The sequence below is a fragment of the Trichoplusia ni genome, chromosome 11 (assembly GCF_003590095.1).
Source record: "Trichoplusia ni isolate ovarian cell line Hi5 chromosome 11, tn1, whole genome shotgun sequence".
NCBI lineage: Eukaryota > Metazoa > Arthropoda > Insecta > Lepidoptera > Noctuidae > Trichoplusia > Trichoplusia ni.
The window spans coordinates 4,867,973-4,888,206 of NC_039488.1; the positions used below are offsets into that span (position 1 = coordinate 4,867,973).

At 40.6% G+C, this 20,234-nt stretch overlaps 4 protein-coding genes across 5 annotated transcripts; 2 read left to right on the top strand and 2 right to left on the bottom strand.

Annotated features, from left to right (window-relative positions):
* Nucleotides 1–591: 591 nt before the first annotated feature.
* Nucleotides 592–5,929, bottom strand: LOC113498729 (homeobox protein MSX-1-like). Its single transcript, XM_026878862.1, has 3 exons — nucleotides 3,443–5,929; nucleotides 2,276–2,439; nucleotides 592–1,445 (listed from the first exon to the last, which is right to left on the bottom strand). Exons 1-3 carry the CDS (start codon nucleotides 3,657–3,659, stop codon nucleotides 1,131–1,133), a joined length of 696 nt encoding a protein of 231 aa, XP_026734663.1. The 5' UTR covers nucleotides 3,660–5,929; the 3' UTR covers nucleotides 592–1,130.
* A 127-nt stretch (nucleotides 5,930–6,056) lies between these two features.
* LOC113498725 (alcohol dehydrogenase [NADP(+)]-like) lies at nucleotides 6,057–12,166 on the top strand. Of its 2 annotated transcripts, XM_026878858.1 has the most exons (6): nucleotides 6,057–6,197; nucleotides 7,343–7,523; nucleotides 7,957–8,144; nucleotides 11,070–11,308; nucleotides 11,492–11,642; nucleotides 11,961–12,166. In XM_026878858.1, exons 1-6 carry the CDS (start codon nucleotides 6,126–6,128, stop codon nucleotides 12,102–12,104), a joined length of 975 nt encoding a protein of 324 aa, XP_026734659.1. In that variant the 5' UTR covers nucleotides 6,057–6,125; the 3' UTR covers nucleotides 12,105–12,166. The 2 variants fall into 2 exon arrangements, with proteins under 2 accessions (XP_026734659.1, XP_026734657.1); XM_026878856.1 differs by lacking the exons at nucleotides 6,057–6,197; nucleotides 7,343–7,523; nucleotides 7,957–8,144; nucleotides 11,492–11,642; nucleotides 11,961–12,166 and adding an exon at nucleotides 8,198–10,994 and having other exon boundaries at nucleotides 11,070–11,139.
* Nucleotides 6,366–6,998, bottom strand: LOC113498732. Its single transcript, XM_026878865.1, has one exon. The coding sequence runs from the start codon at nucleotides 6,789–6,791 to the stop codon at nucleotides 6,420–6,422; it is 372 nt and encodes a 123-aa protein (XP_026734666.1). The 5' UTR covers nucleotides 6,792–6,998; the 3' UTR covers nucleotides 6,366–6,419.
* Nucleotides 12,167–12,177: 11 nt separating the features above from the next.
* On the top strand, nucleotides 12,178–18,049 carry LOC113498727 (elongation of very long chain fatty acids protein AAEL008004-like). The gene is made up of 6 exons (XM_026878860.1): nucleotides 12,178–13,461; nucleotides 13,977–14,167; nucleotides 14,893–15,027; nucleotides 15,496–15,601; nucleotides 15,813–15,949; nucleotides 17,537–18,049. Exons 1-6 carry the CDS (start codon nucleotides 13,401–13,403, stop codon nucleotides 17,699–17,701), a joined length of 795 nt encoding a protein of 264 aa, XP_026734661.1. The 5' UTR covers nucleotides 12,178–13,400; the 3' UTR covers nucleotides 17,702–18,049.
* Nucleotides 18,050–20,234: the final 2,185 nt, after the last annotated feature.

Genomic DNA, 20,234 nt, shown 5'->3' on the forward strand with positions numbered 1-20,234 from the left:
ATACGCATCCTTACGCGGAGTGTTGTGTCCTCTTCGATGCTTTCTAAAGAGTTATTTTATGTTTCTGTTATTGGATACAATGTTAATAACAAGGTACCTTTTTTTGTATTGGTTTTCCTTTTGGAAGAGTTCTCAAATTGACAACTTTAATATTCATCTGACCGATCGAAATGTATGTATTAATATGTAAACTCGTTAACTGGCCCTTAAAAATTAAAGATGTTCAAGATTATAAAATTATGCTGATTCCACGGATATTTATATACTTATACTTAAATAAAACACATTGAAGACTATCTCGTATTTTTAATATCTTCACCTCATCATCCCTGAATTTTCAGGGAACTTACCTGCAGGTTACTTATAGTAGGCGAACAGGCAGCTCAGCAACGGCTTAATTTTTTAACCTTAAGTAAATGCTGGATAGCCATCCTTTTGGTTGATCAAAAATTTGAATTAGTCAATTGCATCGTTTGAATTAGTCAAGACGCCTTATGGCGGACGTTGACCATTGCCTACTTCGAAAAGCTGAAAGAATGTATAATATTTCAGAAAGGCATCACACATAAAACCGAACCCGATGTCTTTGAAACTAAACGTTGCCTAATAGTTTTTATTGCGTAAAGAAGTAAATAATAACTCTTCTCATTATCATGAACTCTCAAAGGCATTGTTGTTATTTTCCCACGCAGTCAGTGACCTACGAGCAACATAATGAGTTTCAATGATTCTTACCCTAATTGGAAAGATTAAAAATAATACACACATTCTTGATTAAAATACTATCCTTTAATATAATTTAAACTCTCATAAGTGGTAATTCTTTAGAAAAAAACATGGCTAAATTTAAGAAATCATATCCTCACCACACTAATATCTATGTGGTGTTTAAATATTTTAATTATTGTATGTTAAATAAATAGGTAGTTATATTACTGTATTAAAAGTTAAATTAGTAAAATACCCCTCTTCAGTATTTTAAACGTCGTGTCATGAAATTCATTATTGTTATTCATTTCTGGTGAATCACCCATAATACATAAATTATGTCATATTGTGTTGCTATCACAGTGCACCGTAGCTTTAAAATCCTCCTATCTGGTAAATCACAATTGTAATAATTACAATTATTAGTCTTCTATAGATTCAATATCCAAGGGCGAGTCGGGTCTATCGTCATCCGTCGATTCACTTAGAGATGAAACTTCTGAAGTATTTTTATCTCTCACGTACATTCCAACTCTGTCGAGCTTTTCTTGACTATTATGCATTGTCATATTAAACGGTATTTGCATATCATTCTGAGTCCAGGTACTGTTAGTGATGGGATATGAAAGGGACACTGGTGTTGTTGTAGGCGGCAACGTCACAGCGACCGGTGGTGTTATATTCACGCATTTTTCTCTCCTCTCTCTTGCTCGCCGGTTTTGAAACCAGATTTTTATCTGTGGACAAGTTATGGTTTGGTAAAATGTAATGTCAGTGAGGAATTTGTGGAGACTAGATAATATTTGCATACAATAGTAAGGGTTCTTTAGATAACTGTTACACCTTTCACAAGTAGATAATGTCTTTTTTTGTATGTTAAAAAAGTACACGTATGCAGATGCTGATACAGTTGAAACAGTTTTCATATGAGTAAGTATCACTAGAGAAATAAGCTTAACCTAAATCCAAGTTTAACTTGCCCCTAGACAATTTTTATGAGAATTTAGTGATTTTTAAGAATCCGAATGAAAACTGCACTTACAACATTATGCATTAAAATAGCCAAGCTAACCTTTTGCTACGACCGACTAAAGTGCTGCGGGTTCGACTCCCGTTTGGGAAGAGCAATGTGCAATCTCCTCTTCTCCTTACAATTATATCTTTTCAAAACTATCGTCAACAAATAGCCTTCGCTTAATGCGCGTCATCTTGCAATTGGTGACGACGACCACAGTGCATCAACGGCCTTAATGTCCATCCACTGTGACAGCCTGTCATAGTAAGTAGGTACCTGTTGCTAAATCAGCAAGAAGTGTTTTGGTCGTTTTCCGCTGTGTTGCGCAATCGCAATGTAACTTCAATCTGATACTGATTGCGAGTGCGAGACATATCTCAATACTCAATGTCATGTAGGTAAGTGGCAACACATTAATGTGATGACGAACTTATCCCTTTAAGCATAACAATACTAACAATGTATAGCAAGTTTAACAACTTGCTTATTTCTTGCAGCTTCAATCTTTAGTTAGAGTGGAAATTGTAAAAAATCAGGAACAGTGCTGCTTACTCTATCGTCACGTAGTTGCAAGGCAGCAGCCAGCGCGCGTAACGCTGGCGGTGCGAGGTACGGCGCGCGCGCATACGCGGCCTCCAGCGCCGCCGCCTGCGCAACCGTGAACGGCACCCGGGCGTGCCGGCCTGACCGCCGCGCGCGACCGCCAATCACTGCACCTGATGCAAAAAAAAAACAATTATGAAGTGAACCAACAATCCGATAATGTTCGATCCCCACGTAGGACAAGAATTTGTGAAATCCACGAACTCTTGTTTTAGTGACTTTTTTGAGTCTTAGTGACTTTGTGCATGTAACAAGTTACATGATTACAGAATCTTAGTAAAACAAAACGGGTGTCGCGACTCAAGAATTAAATTCCATAGAGCAGAAGTCGTTTTTTTTTAATAAAAAAATTTAAAAGTATGGAAATGAATAAATCTGTCCATTATTTGTTTAATAAAACAGTAATTATGACAATTTTTGAACACGCGTAGTTCCGTCGGTCAAAACACCTGACGCAAAAACTACTTAATCATTAAGAATAGGTAATAACATAAATGATCGCTTAGATACAAAACATTAAAATGTAATTATTTTATCAGTTGTATGAGACATAATGCATCCAAATTAATGCATATTGTTTGATCAACAGTCACGCCAAGCATGTTGAAGTTTTTAATTAATCTCTGGCATATATCTCAGCGTCAGTAACTAATTTGCAATAAACTAGATAACCGGTAGGTTTACATAATGTTGTTGTTTAACTTACGGCAACAATAAGGTTTTACTTTTTGCTATTTTTAAGACTAATGGATAAGGAAATCGTGTGTATTAGAATCACAAAATACGGAAATTGCAATACCGCAATAAGGAAGTTAATGCTATCAGTAATATCAATTAAGTGGGTTAAGTTATTTTCTAGCTTTACAATTTTTCACTAGCCGCCGGGGAGGGGTTTGTATAGCCACGGCGGCTAGTGTCACAAGACTCCAGCTAGCTGCGCAGGACATAAAAAACGCGTATGCACATTTCTAGCCAGATGGAACGTAAAACCGACACGATCGCAACTGACGCTGAACCTACATCGCTACAAAAGAGATCTCAACTTCAAACACGGAAGCGACGAAAAGTCGATTTTACTTAGTAGCTCTGCGGTCTCTCCTCGGCTAAAATACTTACGTGGCAACCGCGGCGGTCTGTACCGAGTGCAACACAACCAGTCGGGAACATCAGCGTTATCACTCCTTCTGCTATCACTGCTCAGAATCCGCTCTATACTGAAATCAGAGCCACACTTTGAACTCGACTGTACCGGGGAGGTATCCATGACGAACACTGAATCTGAATGCAAATAAATTATCTGGGTAACTGCTACCCTTACATATATTGTACACATTAGGGGAGGGGTTTGTATAGCCACGCCTTAATACCATCCCTTTGGGGATTCGGGGATTGGGATAGCTGATGTTATCTGTGGCCGCGGTCTCCGGGGCTCACGCGCCGCTGCCCTCACAAGTGTTGTGACGTTCGCTCATTCATACGTTTCGCAAATTGAATGGGAAAGAGATACTGTTTGCACACAAAAGGATGATATTACTTTAAGGGTTTGTGGGAAAATTAATTTGTATTTCTATTATAATGCCTTCGTAAAGATTAATTGATTTGTAATATGATATTATAACGTAATAGCTTATTAATATTTGTTGTGATGCAACGTGTGCTTTTTGACTCCTGCTTGTTAGTTATGTTAATAAGTTGTGAATTTTTTTATTCATAACAAATGGTAATATTGTAAGGTTTTTTTTACAGAATACTGAGGCATCCCTTATTATACTTATATCAATCATCGAAGATGCAACACGCAGGTATGACACAGGGGCTGACTTAAAGTTCCTGTCTACCTAAACCGTCCATGTATAGCTTTAGCATTATATATTGTATTCCAACGCATAGTTCCTAAGGTAAGTGCTTTCAAACAAACAACGAGTACCTAGTTAACGTCAACATGTCAAATCCGCTATGATCGTCGTGTCACGGAATCTGTCTTCACGTAGGATAAACGTTTGTGTGATCCATGAACGCTTGTTCTGGGTCAGGGGATTCTGTGTTCGGGACTTGAATGTTTACTACAAAAGGATTAAATTGCTAATGATTTAAACAGGCAAATAGGCGCAGGTAGCTGGCCTTAGCATAAGGCGTAATTTGACCTTAATAATCTGGCAGGAGGTCACCTTTAGGATTTAAAGTCACTTAAACAAAGTCTTAAGGACCTATATCTATCTAGTCTTTAGAATCTTTTTATAGATTACATTACGAAAGATCAATGTTTAGTATAACATTTAATAATATCAGCCTAAAAACGTTCCATAGCTTAACACAGAACTCTTCCTGTACAGATTCTAATACCAGGAACTCAGCTTTCATCACGATGTTTTCCTTCACCGTTTGCCAATGGTGACTTAAAATAATAAAGAATTTGCACTTGTCAGCGGGCGTTGGGATCGCCCTGCAACCTTATGTAGACAAAGCCGTACGTAGACTACGACACCATGTGATGTGTAATTTCATGTAAATCCCTAACAAAAAGAGATTTCTTGATAGTGTCCGGTATAAATACTTTTAAAACCTGTGACCAGATTGGTGAAGATTTAGGCAATTTCGCACATATTTAGGTACATCTAGGTACCTTCTACGCTAACATAAGCAGCTACTATAGCTTGATATAATATTAGTAAGTAATACTATTCTCTCCTCGTCACACAAAGAATAAACTCACAACAAAACGTTAGTTTAACAAGCATTATCAATGATTTGCCAACGACGTGATAAAGTGCGTTGACATCTAAAGCAAATACTTCGCCGCTCAAGTACCACATTATATTATTGTTAAACATTAAATGGTTACAGAAACAGAATTGTATAATGCTAACAATTATTGTCTAACCACTTGTAAACAGAGGGATTTGTCAAAGATCCACCGCAATGATAAAGGACATTGGGCGCAGATGTTTTGAACCCATATTCTATTGATCGAAAGGAAAATACTAACAAAAGTTGTTTTGGCAATTTTACATAATTGGATCATGGTTGTAGGGCTTGTCCTTTGAAGTATTTTTGTTTCCGAATTGCTTTTAGATTTTGGTCAATAACAGAAAAAGCGCTTTTTCGCTTGCCGTGCGTTTATGAATACTAAGTGAGAAATTCTGAGACATATGAAAATAATATCTATTGTCAAAAGTTTAGCCTAAAAGTCTAATCTCTCAAGTGTAAATTGTTGGTAGAAATAAGAGGAGGTGGTATTGGCCATCTTCTTTTTAGGTTCTCTTAATTTTTCTCATAGGAAGTTTCTGTTCAGACGTTACGTTAGCCCAGGCAATCCTGATCAAGACGCTTACCAGCTAGTCTGAGATCTTAGTCTCTTATTCTGGATGTTTTGTGCATCATTATGCTGGCCAAGACATTTAAAAAAAATTGCCTCTAAAAAGATTTTTATACTTCACCGTTATTATATAAGATTAAAGTTATTCTATAACTTCTGGCCCTGTTGAAGCTTTTAAAACTTATGTTTCAGATACAAAAATACCGTTTAAAATGCGACCGTGATAAAATGCCTCACAGAGAATTCTATCTTGCACTTAGCATGCGTAATAATGTGTACAGAATTTTAGAAGGTAACTGTTCAATGGACGGTGCATAGTCTTTGACAAACCGGTACCGGCGTTTAACTGTACGGAGTGATCAAGGCTGGCGGCGCGGACATGCACGCGCGCCGCTCTCCGCATTGTATTGTGAATCACAGTCGCATTAACACACACTTGCATTCAGTCAATAAATAAACAAAGTATACAGCTTTGTTATAATTATGTCTATTCCTGAGTATTTTGAATTGGAGGGAGGCGACCGAATGCCCCGAATCGGATTTGGGACATGGCAAGTAAGTTGTGCATTATATTCACGTAACAAAGTGATTGTAGCGCAATTATAATTGTTGTTTTGTGATTTAGAATATCCGGCTAGTACATTATTTAATTGCCAAACGTTTCATTCAATATTTTAAAATTGTTATTGTTTGAAGACGTATAATAATCAGAAAAACAATCTGTAATATTATGTGATTGTGTATTATATTTCTGATAAACGAACGGTTTCGATGATACTATTCAGCCCCTGTATTGGAGTTTCCTTTCCCGTGATCTGTCCTTATTTTGACTTTCCTAGCTTTTTTGAATTTCCTTTTTTTTCTGTAGTTGAGGTACTTCTTGAAAAGGTTCCACTTGGGTTTGCGAAGTTGTGTCGTGGAGTCGGCGATGAGGCAGGGTATCTCGCAGTACTCCTGGAAGTACATGTTGTTGGAGGCACAGGAGCACTTGCCGCTGCAGTAGGAGATGGTCTCGCTGCCGTCACAGTCGCCACTGGAGTGCGAAAGGCCGCGCGAGGTGGACGCGCGGCACGTGCTCGTGTCCTGCGACCACTTCTCCTGCACACAGTGCTCACTCTCGCGACACACATCCGCCCCTTTAGAACTCATCACTCGACAGTCTTCGTTCGGAAAAGACCGTCCTATTGTTCTCACAATTTTGATTACCCATTTGGTGCTATAATTGGTTTACTCATCGTTTTATTTAGCACATTCAATTTTAATAACGAATTGTTTTGGAATTTAATTTACTGTATTGTAAATAAGTTTGTCAAAAGTCGGAAGTCAGATTTGACAAGCCGCGCATAACAGTCAACAGAAAACGTTTATTTTCGTCTTACGGAAAAGGTAGTTTACGAAAAATAAGTACAAAACAATCTCTTGTTTTGTATAAAAACAATTTGACCTGAGAAGAGTGTTTGTTTTGCTTATGCACAAACTGGCTTCTACTGGTTCGCCGCATAACCGGTAAACCCAAGCCGTAGGTAATAACTTCCTGTTTACAATTCAACGACCTATAAACTGGGCTCAGTTATATTCGGTCACTTACTTATTTAGTATAAAAAGTTCAATTCAATTCAAGTTTTTATCATTTTACGAATGATGCAATACACCTATTGTAAATGAGTTTATGTTATATATCATGTGTTTGTGATACCCAGGCTTTCGACGAGGTGCTGGAGAAAGCAGTGGAGGCAGCGCTGGAGGCGGGCTACCGGCACTTCGACACGGCGCGGGCATATGAGAACGAGCCGGCGCTGGGCCGCGCGCTCAATCGGTGGATAGCAGGCGACGCCGGGAGAAGGAAGCAGCTGTTCGTCACCACCAAGCTACCGCCAGGAGGTCAGGCTTTCCAAAATGCGCGGCACAATTACTTTTATATTATTTTTGATTTGAACCTAGATCAAGTCGTATTGCAAGAATTCCTACAATAATCAAATACGGGTACCATTCAATAAACCTAAAATTAGAAAGATTATTTTTTTATATATCACTAGCTGACCCAGCAAACGTTGTTTTGAAATCACTTAGGGGTATGAAAAATAGATGTTGGTCGATTCTCAGAACTACTGAATATGCATATCTATAAAATTTGGTAAAAATCGGTTAAGTCGTTTCTGAGGAGTACGGTAACTAACATCGTGACACGGGAATTTTATATATTAGAAAAAAAATGTAAAAATCGGTTAAGTGGTTTCGGAGGAGTACGGTAACTAACATCGTGACACGGGAATTTTATATATTAGAAGACTATATTTTCCATGGTGTTGTATAGGCAACAGACCAGAATCGGTCCAAGAGTTCTTTGACGCATCGCTTCGAGATCTCAACCTGGAGTATGTGGACCTGTACCTGATACACGTTCCCTTCGCGTTCCAACACGTCCCGGGCGACCTGCATCCCAAGAACCCTGACGGCAGCATGAAGGTCGACCACTCAACCAACCTACTCGAGCTATGGAAAGTAAGTATACTGCAAACTATACGCTAAAACCTCCAAGGATAATAAAAATTGCCAACATCACATGACAATGACAACAAATCATGGCTAACTTGAAACTAACCGTCAAAATAAATTTTATGCGTAAACTAACACTAAATTAACCTAATAACTATCCACCATCTAACATCTTGTGAAACATTCAGTTAAGAACTTCTAGCATGGGTGTTTCATATACTGAAAATTGTATCAGTTGTCCAGACAAACAAGTTCAAGGCAGAAATATAAGTGAAGTAAACATCAGAGCAATCTACCGCAGTGATGAGATATACAAAGAGTGCAGCTACCAGCTCCCAACCAACAACTTGTTTAAGGCCAAGAAACAGAAATTAGTGACAAACTCTATACTACAGCCGCAAGAAATGAACAGACAGCTGCCAAAAACTAACCAACACCTTTATACGCAGTATTACTGGTCTAAAGTTTATCCATCCCCCGCCACAGAAAGACAAAGCAAAGACAGACCGATTACACATAGCATAAGACGGCACTCGTATGATTCAAAAATTGACACTACGCAATTTGAAAAACGTGAAATCATCTCGAACAGATCCTATACATATCAAACATCTACTGAGAATGTGGGCACGTCAGTGGCGTCCTTCCTCAAATCTCGACAATCTCTATCAACTAAAGTGAAGGCTTGGTACAAAATTACTTTCCCAAAGTTGATGTGCCCGTGTTGTACCGGCGGCAGCGACGGGGTAGCGCCATATAACACGCAAAGCATGGGTGGCTCCTATGAGAGCATTGATCTAAGAGCATGTTCCAATAATGCCCTTCACTCTCTCAATTTAGATGCCTCCCTAATGAGTATTATAAACTTACATCGAAGCATGAAAACGAAAAGAAGACCTAAGTTATATGCAAAAATATTACGAGGCATAGTTTGCAACACTTACAAAAATGCAGTGTGCCTCATAAAGTCTGTAAAATAAAATAACAATAATACAATAAAAAAGACCGCTACCAGAATGTATAAAAAAGGTTGAGATGACAAGCAAGATTTCGGGGTGTCAAAAATGACATTCTTCTTGCACAAAATAATAAAACACATCGTGAACCAGACTTAGCTCAACAATCATGTGTTGCTGATTTCAATTCTAGCCAACGCCAGCAGTGAAAGTTAAGTAGAGTGAAAATGTGGTTTCCATAAATGCCTCACAATGATTATCATTTTCCATAGAAGTCCGAACAACGGACAAAACATTCCCTACGTAATAATATGAATCTAAAGAACTAAAAAATGACGGGAAGCCCATCCAAACGAAACTCCCTAACTAACAGAGTCACAAACTCAGTGAATAACAGTCGTAACTCAGTGAATAATAGAGTCGCAAACAACAATGTTGCGAGCAATGTTAACAACAGAGTCGCGAACAGCAACGTTGGTAACAGAGTAAACAACAGAGTGACTAACACTACTAACAGAGCCACTAATGTTACTAACAGAGCAACTAACGCCACCAACAGAGTGACCAACAGCGCGTCTAACAGGGCAGCACACAACAATGTTGGCAGCAGAATCAGCGCTAACCGTCAGTCCGCCACGAACAGAGTAAGCAGTGGACCTAACCGCACCCCGCAAAGTATAAGAGTACCCAAAGAAACTAACGATAGACTCAATAATAAACGAAATGCCGCCTTAAAACACAAACATGCCGCAGCCAGCAGAGCCGGCAAAATTAAAAAGAAACTAACATGGAAGGATAAATGTAAAGAGTGGTTTAAAAAAATATGCTGTTGCGGCATTTGTATAGAGAAATGGAAGAGCCGTAAACAAGCGAAGAATTCAGGCAGAAGACGTTCCTCTGGATACGGACGTAGCAAAGCCAAACGAAGGCAGATGATAAGAAATCCGTCAGAAAGAATAGATGTAGTAACATCTGATTACAGTGACTATGAAGCCAAAGTATACTATTGTAACGTGACATCGAATTTTGAACCAAAATATCCCAAACATGCGCCCATAGCGAACTCGAGTGAAATCGAAACTCTTATGAAAGTAGGAAAACCTCAGCCTTCGTTACAATGTATATACTTACACGAAGATCGGCAACGTTCTATGGACAGCGACTACCACAAAGTGTTCGGCAACGTTAACACCACTCGCACATTTGGTGGTCAGTGCCACGTGGCTCCTATAAAACAAATACCCGCGACCTCAACAACAAAAAATAATACAAAACCTACGTTTTTGTCAAATTGTTTCAGTTGTTTGAAGAAAAATCAAACTAAAGGAGCTAACCAAACAAATCGCCATGGACCAGTTCAAATACCATGTCCAGTAATCCGGTCGAACGCGTCTATACCTGCAACTCCACCCAATGTGCACGTCATAAATCCATTTAATAGGAACCAGTTTGACTTCGGCTGCCAAATCAGTTTGAAATCCAATCACAGCCTTGAAATAGTCTCACATGTACTAAACAAATCAGTTTCTCAGATATCGTCTGTAGAAACCGTGAACAGTACGAAAGTTAAAAATCAATTACGGCGACGAAAGAAACCACCCAGCGCCTTGCAGATCATGATGTACACGATTAACAGAAGATTCAAAGATAAGCGAGCTAAAGACCCGGTAAGAAATAAAAAGAAAAATGTCGTGGTACTGCGTTTGCGAAAAGCATTCAGCAATACCTCGACGAAAAACACAATTTCTACGGCGCGGAAGAGCTCGAGGTGTGAAAAGCCCTTAATTATTAGAGATAATTCATCGTTTCATCAAGTCAGTCGTATCCGTCTCGTCGGGTCTCAAGTCAAAATATGGGGGCCGGGAGAAGTGCTCCTTAAAAAGATTTAAAGTGGAAACACGTAAGATAACATTTTATCTACATGATTTCCCTGTGTTGTTGTACCTACGTTTTAAGATGTTGTTTTAATTTCCAGACTGTGCTGAAATTGAAGGAGTCCGGTCGTGTTCGTCACGTGGGAGTATCAAACTTGAATGCGGAGCAGCTGTCCCGCGTGTGCAGCGTAGCCAAGCCGGCGTGTCTGCAGGTGGAGGTGCACGCGCTGTGCCAGCAGCCGGCCCTCGCAGCGGTGGCCGGGAAGCTGGGAGTGCCCATCGTCGCCTACTCGCCACTCGGATCCAAAGCACTGGCTGACTCTTTATCGGCTAAAACAGGGTAAACGATTTCACAATGATGCATGATTCGTTTCAGAACTCAGACCATCAGTCAGTGTTCTCAGAAAATAATTTCAAAGAACGTTTATACTTATCGTCATGATACATACAAAGAGTGACGTAAAAAGAAAAACAATCAAAATCCCAAGAATATATTGGCATTATTTTTATTGTTGGTGTAAAGACGCGAGTACCCAGACTTGTTGCAACTGCCGGCGGTGGTCCGCATCGCGCAGGCGCACGGCCGCACTCCTGCGCAGGTCCTGCTGCGACACACACTGCAGAGAGGCCTTGCTGCCATCCCTAAAAGCACGAACCCTACACGCATCAAACAGGTAGCTATAGGCTATGCGGAAATTTACACATGCTTTTAAATATATATTTATTTAAAGTATAATAAATAGTCGCCAACCGGAACGGTGACAAAAGGGTACAAGCTGCCGGTGCTGAGGGCTCCAGAGAGGGGAAGCTCCTCTTCAATTATTACGACCTATCGTATATCTATAAGTATCGGGATCGCATGACTTTATTTAAACTCACCGCGCTCACTTAATCGTGAGATAACAAAACTATATGAATCCGCCCCGCAATTTTTATTCTTCCTCATCAATCCAGCATTACAGAAAAGGTGTAATATTTCTTATGATTCCCAGAATATATCCGTGTGGGACTTCGTGCTGAGTGATCAGGAGATGAGCGAGCTGGCGGCGCTGGACCGCGGTGAGAATGGACGCATCTGTGACTTCACCTTCTTCGGCGGCGTCGAGAAACACCCCGAATTCCCTTTTAAGAAATAAATTTATATTTTTAATTATATTTAAATCATATCAAAATATTAAGATTAAAAAAAAAGAACAAACCCCAGTTTTGTGTTTTTTATTTATTTACCTCCTACCAAAAAACTGCGCGATTTTTTTCTTAAATTACCAACAAGCGCCTTGACAATAACTGTATGTAATTGCATCTGTATTACATGTATGAAGTCAACAAATAGTTGCCTATTATTATCCCGAAGCTAGGCAAAAACTTCGTTAGGGCTAATTAGTTGATAACATATTATTTTATTTATCTCAGAAATAGAAATCTGAAACCCTGTACCCACGAATTACCTCAATAAACCACAGATTTGAAATGGGATATTCCGAACATTATTAAATGCTGGTACATTTCTGGTACGTTTTAGGTATAATTTATTCATTCACAATAAACAGTTCCTTTTGTATTTCAACACGTGCATCGACACTGGATATCTCCTAGGTACGCTAGAGACCTTGTAGGACTGAACTTTGGAAGCGATGGGCATTCAGTACCTGAATGGTCACCTGCTTGACCCTTTATTTAACATGTACTTTACATTTTATATATTAAATTTATACCTCGTTATGTTTGCGTGTCGCTGTTGTTTTTTTACACGTTACACATTTAGATATCTGGTTAACAAGCATAATGTTAGCATAAGGTTAAGGGTGGGTGACTGTGGGAAGTGTGGTTGGTAATCTTGGCATTCAAGGAGTGATATTTAGTATCAATGATTTTGTATGTTAATTATTCACAATTCATTTTATTTTCCTTAGTTTTAAGTGTATAAAAAAATGATACGCGTTGAGCAGGGAGGTGTCTCTAGCAGCAGATAGTTGGTCAATTGCGTTCCCGTTTGTTATCCGACGATAGACGGAGACGGAGAAGCTCTCCAGTGAGCGCTTCGCACCCTTAGCTTTCCTCAGCACCAAGGACGCCCTGAAGAATCCACCAAATAATTTTTCCTCCTGTAACTTGAAGAACTCTTAACAGGATTTTCTAATTTATTTTTGGATACCATTTTCTAAACGAAGAAAATAATATAAATGACACCACATGATAGCACTAGTTTGTCAAATCAGCAATAAGAAGCAAACGACATTTTAGAATACATGAATAAAATTAACAGAGGCGCTTCATGAAAACATTACATACAGTGTAACAGTAAAGTATTGCGTTACGCTGCAAAACAATGACTAGATTCACGCGCAAGTGACGTAATATCGTAAAAAATAAATAACGAATTCTTCATTAGTCCCCCAATCGTGCATAGCAGTGAAATTAATTATTAAATAATGTCGGTCATCTTGGGAGGAGCAGTGAAATTATATTACTACTTAAATGAAGATATTGCAGGTATAATCATTGTTTTAAACTGTGTGGGTGCCATTATCAGATAAGTTAACATCTTTCAGATTAAGTGCAATAAATTTGTTGTAATTTAACCAATTATCTCCAAAGAGGCGAAAACAGGTAACTGAATTTATAAGGCGGTAAAGTTTGTGACTGTGTAGTAAACTATTATTTCAGTATCAAACGAATATATTTGAAAAACACACGATGTTTGTAATAGCTATAGATTATCAAAAACCCGAAAAATACCTGCCAACCAATGCGGGCAGCTAGATACTAGAAATCTATTTTCCTCTCTTCTGAGGGTGACCTTAGGCTCTACAAACACGACTATAATAACTATGTTCGTAGAAGCAGGACAGCACTACACTTGACATAGAGCGGCATCTCTCTTCAATACCGCAACAATATTACTTGTAAGTTGTGGTGGTAGAACCTCTAGTCATTCAGTCAGTCTGTATCCAAGTTCCTAAATATTGTTTTACTACATGCCCTGATGTGAACTGTTATCCTTAAAGATCCCAGGACACAAGACTGGTCCCTAATCAGGACACCATGGCCTGGTCTGGCGATAATGTGCTTCTATCTGGCGCTGGTCCACAAGTGGCTCCCAGCCTACATGAGCACGCGGCCAGCCTACAACCTACGAACAACTATAGCGGCATATAACGCTATACAGATCGTCGGCTGTGTGTATATTACTTATAAAGTAAGTACCATAATGCTATTAAGGAAACATAATATATTTTCTTAAAATTTAAGCAGGAAACCGTTGAATTTGATGATAATAATAACGCAACTTGAATAATTACTTAGTGATTAAATACAATAGAAACTTGATAATGTAATTTAATATCAATGATAGCGTGATAATGCCAAATAATTTAGTATAATATCTTCTATTAATTAAGGCAATGTTTCAATATTATAACTATAATGTTATGCGCGCATTTCAATTTCTACTGCAGCGAAAATTTGTTATAGCATGTGTTTTAGTAATATTGCAACAAACAAGATCTTTTCGTTTTTTTTCAAAATCGTTTCCTGCGCGTTTAATATATAGGTTGTAGGAGATTTCACAAACATTAGAGTCACGTGCAAGAAGACACCCAGGCACAGAACAAGCAGGCTAGAATCAAACCAATGCTTGTCCTACGTGGGGATACAACGCGTAACACATTACGCACATTGGATTTGCCGTGTTGACTTACACCTCTCGGCTATCGTGCATTAACGATTGAGGGCAACTCTGAAAGGCAAACTTACAAGGAAGAAGTTTCCTGTGTGTATAATCACCCCTCCCCTTCTATTTACATTTATGAAAGATAGATAGGGCTCTATATAGAGTAAAGTAGCGTCTTGCATCCTCGCTTCCTCAACTTAAATTAGATTTTGATCTCATAGTGACATAGCCTATCCTTTGCCTTTTTACAGAGTTTATCACTAGGATGGCTGAATCATTACTCACTGGTATGCCAAGGTCCAGACGACGGACCGAACGGGGTGGAATACGCTTGGAACGTTTGCTATGGGTACTTTGTCATGAAACTAGCTGATCTCCTAGATACGGTAAGTCTTTATTACTTGTCTATATCTGAATAATACTTTAGGGATTTATGTTTGTAATTAGTTTAAAGTTTGAAGTCCTTTTATGGGGATTAAACAGATTCCCCTATTTTGTGCTGCTTGCCTACGGCGACGCTGACACTGCTTGACGCGGTTGGTCCATAGATGGGTGACAATCTTTGTCATAACGAGTTTCTCCGTGTTTCGGAAGGCACGTTAAATTGTGGGTCCCGGCTGTTATTCCTACATCTTTGACAGTCGTTAAAGGTTGTCAGAAGCTTGAAAGTCTGACACCCTGTCTCTGGCCCATCGGTATCGTGTTGCCCATGTAACTGGGCTGAGGAGGTCAGATAGGCAGTCGCTCCTTGTAAAACCCTGGTACCTAGCTGAATCCGGTTAGACTGGAAGCCGACCCTAACATAGTTGGGAAAAGGCTAGGCTGATGATTTAAAAACTCTTTTGTGCTTTTAGGTGTTCTTCGTTTTAAGAAAAAAGCAAAATCAAGTGACGTTCTTACATGTTTATCATCACTTCGGGATGGTAGCAGTGGCGTGGGGTATGGTCAAGTGGGTGCCAGGTAAGTTGACATACTTGAATATTAGTCTCAGTACATATCTGACGGAAAATAAAATTGAAGACTGGTTGTGTTTAAAAGTGTAAATTGTAGGGAATACATCAAACACACTGTGCGCGATATGTCGCGGGTTCGATCCCCGCGCTAGATCCTTATCTGTCTATACCTAAAATTTTATATGACATGAATTATTTATTGATTGTTTTTGTTCCAGGTGGCCACATAACAATGTTGGTGACATTGAACTGTATCGTCCACACCATTATGTACAGCTACTACTTGCTGACAATCTGGGATGAGTCCTACAAACAGTCCGTTTGGTGGAAGAAATACGTTACACAAGTGCAAATTGTAAGTTACTTGTGCTATTAGTATTATAATCTATCTGTTGTAAGCATCTCCGCCCATTAAACGTGCCGAAACAAACAACAAAGAACATTAACCAGAATAAAATGTATGCTCAATATACTATCTAGTAAAATCCAGGTTATGAACTATCAGTGAACCAAATTTTCTATGATATTTGGTTTACCTTGTACCTATTCAGTGACGAGTCAAGTCAATGCAAATCAGACTCGCGACACAAATAGGCTAAAGACAAACAAGAAAAACAAATTCTCTAAAGAAAAGATTGTCCCCGGCGCTACTGTAAAACAATAAATAGAAAAGTAATAAATTATGTAAATAGTTTGGAGCGTCACGTCTTGATATTCGTTTAAAATGTATGACGTATTAGCCCAGTGGTTTAGTGACACGCTTTGTATGCGCAAGGTCGCGGTTTGAATAGGTACGACATTTGTTATGCGATTATTTCAGTGTATTTCCTAATAATTATGTTTTTATGTCGGTGGGCATTAAAACTATTTATTAATCAACTATTTTTCGCGCGCAACTTCGTCCGCGGGGTTATAAAGATGTGAGGCAGGATTTTTATTTTTTTACAGATCGGTTAAATAGTTTTAAAGATATCGTGGACTAAAAGTTAAAAACTAATATTAAATTATTAATTACATCATATTGCAAAGTCACTAGCCCTCTACCGCGCAACAACAATAATTATTTTGCTGCCGAGTATCTTATGTTAAAAAGAGTGGTTACTCCTAAGGTATTCTCTAAAATTAAATGCTGTAAAGGGCAACTTATAGAAGGCGTTGACGAAGCGCACGCGCTAAAGTAATAATTTCTCCCCGTTTTTGTAACATTTCTCATTGCTGCACTGCTGGTAACCGCCCCGAAGGCGGGTCACATAGAATTGATGTAAGATGGGGAAGTGGCACAGACGCGACAACCCTTCACAAATTGTTTATGCGAAATACAACGAAGATCGCGAGACACTATTAGAAATCACAAAGCAATGACAATCAATATTTTAACCATTCCTTGGTTTATTCCGGACCTGACCCGAAATCCTACCTCAGACGCGGGCTAGGTTAGGAAGATTAGGAACTTGAAAACAAAATCGTTCCGAACGTAACCCTCATGATCTCTTCCTGAATTGCGATATAGTACCTAAGTTTCCGCTTCTCTTTCTCAGAATAAAAGTTAGTCTGTGTCCAATCAAAGTTTAATATCTACTAACAATATTACACTACCAGTTAACGAAATTTAAAAACAATAATTATAATCAACATAAATAATTTACTTGAATGTAAAAATCACTTTGAAATTTCCTTAATGAACCAATTTTTACGTTGCGATCTTTCGTCTGTCCCGCCCCTTAAAAATGAGTTTTAACAACAATAACAATATTACACTACCAGTTAACGAAATTTAAAAACAATAATTATAATCAACATAAATAATTTACTTGAATGTAAAAATCACTTTGAAATTTCCTTAATGAACCAATTTTTACGTTGCGATCTTTCGTCTGTCCCGCCCCTTAAAAATGAGTTTTGTTGTTTGCCCATACTTAATCACGTTTTATACTAATTTCAGTTGCAGTTTACCCTACTGCTAGTCCACTTCGTGGCGCTGGCGGTGACCCGCGAGTGCAACTTCCCCCGAGAGCCAGCCTACATACTCATCCCACAGAACCTGTTCATGGTCATACTGTTCTCCGATTTCTACTATAGATCTTATATCAAGGCTAAGAAAGTTTAATATTAAATGTATAATGGATAAAAAGAGTTGTTTTATTTGAAAGTTTTGTCGCAAGCGCTTAGGGTTGAGGTAACCTGATCCCAAGTATGCAACGTATGGTATAAAAGATGATAATAATATCAGGGAAGCAATTAAGCTATTTACGATAGCCGATGAATGAATGGATATTCGACTGCATAGAGCCGACTGGTTGAGGTCACCACGCCAAACCCACTGTGCGCGTGTCGCTGGTTCGATCCCCGTGTAGGACCAGCATTTGTGTGTACCACGAAGTTCCTATTCTGCATCTGGGTGTTGTTGTGCACGTGATTTGAATGTTTGTGAAACCCGCCGGGACACAAGGATTAAAATCATTACAGCAAGTCTCGTATTTTTAAGAAAAAATAAACAAATTCCATGTTAGTATAAAAATATCAAATTTATTTCTATCTCCATGAAACAGATCAATTTAGCAATTATATTGTAGCGAACGATTTGAATACAAAAAGGTTTTATCACAATAATAATTCTTATACATACTGTTTGGATGATAGCATGGTGCCAAGACTGCTGTTATTATGAGGTGACTAGAAGTATTCTGCGTTCACACAGAAATATTCATTAGTAAAACTTTTGTCTGATTTTTTTTTTTTAAAAACCAATGCTAAAACAAAATAATAATTATAGTCTTACTATTTTTCTTAACCAATAATTGCAACTCTGCCTCCGCAGCCCCTTTGTGCTTGCGCACTGGGGACTGTCTCCACAGCTCGCCTCTGTGTTTGCGCATAGGGGGCTGGGGTGCCGGTCCCAAGCCCGGATAAAAGAGGAGGGCCCGCGTCCCTTTGGGGCACTCGGTCATCACTTACGATGGCTGACTGACACAATGGGACGCACCATATATAGGTTTATGTAATTTATACCTTATGAAGCAGATATATATTACCCACTATGTATATATGTACGCAGTCTATGTAAGTTCATCTCACACTCACACACAAATACCTCCACCTGCACCGCGTCTCATAAGAGGATATGTTGGCGCGGGCCCGTTCATCACAACAGTCCGTGATGTCGGGTAAGGTAAACATCCTCCCGCGTGTTTGTGCCGTGCGTGGAGACCCGTAAGGCAGGACGAAGGAAACCTGGAGGTTGAGCTGAAAGATGGCCGGGTCAGATGTCGTCTGGAAGCAACACACCTCTTTGGTCTGGACTTCTGCCAAAACGGGAGGCCTGGGTCCAGCCACCCCAGGCCAATCGGCTGCGGCAACCCGTCAGAGGGCTGCCAGGCGAGGTTCCTGAACATGTGGAGGCGAGCGGTTCCGTCGCGGTTGTAGGTCGGCGACTTCGGGTGGTTCTTACCCTCCACCTGAAGGTAATCGCGGCCACGATCTCGGCGGGGGACTGCGCCGTCTGCTGCATGGGAGGGGACCTATATCCTCGTAGTAATCCTGGCGTCTGGGTACGCTCGGTGCTCAGCGCCCCCTTTTGCGGGCTCCAAGGAGGGTGGGAAGCTACGAGGACGAAACCAACTAAAAGATCCCATGGATACCAAAAGGGACACGAAAATAACAAAAGCCAGGCCGGCAGCGACACACGCGCCGGTGAGGGATGTGACGCCAACCAGTGAGCATCCCTCCAACACCCACAACCGACAACCTGCTGCGCTCCCTTGCGCGCAGGTAAACAGCAATGACCCGTTGGACCTGTCCAACCTCAAAGCTGCCATGCCGCCCTGCACCCGCCCTGCGGAAGCACTGTGGCAGGTGGTGGAGAGGAAGGGTAAATCCAAAAAGGATACGCTGGCCAGGCAGACCACACAGGCGCCGAGCACCCCAGGAAGGGAAGGCCTCGAGAAACTCTCGAGAGGCCAGCGTAGACGACGAGCGCGCGCTGAGCGGCTGCGCCGGCTTGAAGAGGCGGTCGCGAGAAGGGCACAGCCAGAGGTCCCACGACCAACGGCCCCGGCGAGGTCAGCAATGGCCAAAGCCGCCCCGACGTCTGAGCCGAACCAAGGCGCGGGACCCAGTTCCGCTGCCAGCGCGGGAATCAATTCCGCTGCAGGTGACGCGGAAGGCGGGGGGGCTTCTCGCGGTCGCCCCGGAGAGTCTGGCGGCGCCGCCAGCAATGAAGCAGCTGCAAAGAGAGCAGTCCCGCGTGGAAAACGCGGGGGCAGACCGAGATGGGTGAGGCGGGAAGAGGCCGCGCTGGAATCTCGACCGGCGAAGGGGGGTAAGAGGGCTAGACCCGACGACTCTCTGACGCCGCGAGAGAAAGACAAGCGCGCCAAACTAAGCCGGTCATCCCTAGGACCAGGAGCGGTCAACTACGCCGACGCGCTGAGGTCTAACGACCTTTGCGTGGCCGTGCGGTATGACCCTCACCGCGCCATCACTGAAGAGCAGTATCAGCTCATTCAGGAGAAAATAATGGAGGAGTATGATACAACCATCTTCTCCACCGACCCCACAGTGCGGACGCCAGCGTTCAGAGGAAGAACCTTCCTCAGCGAAGGCGTCATCAAGATGTGGTGCGAGGACGAGTTCGCCCTGAA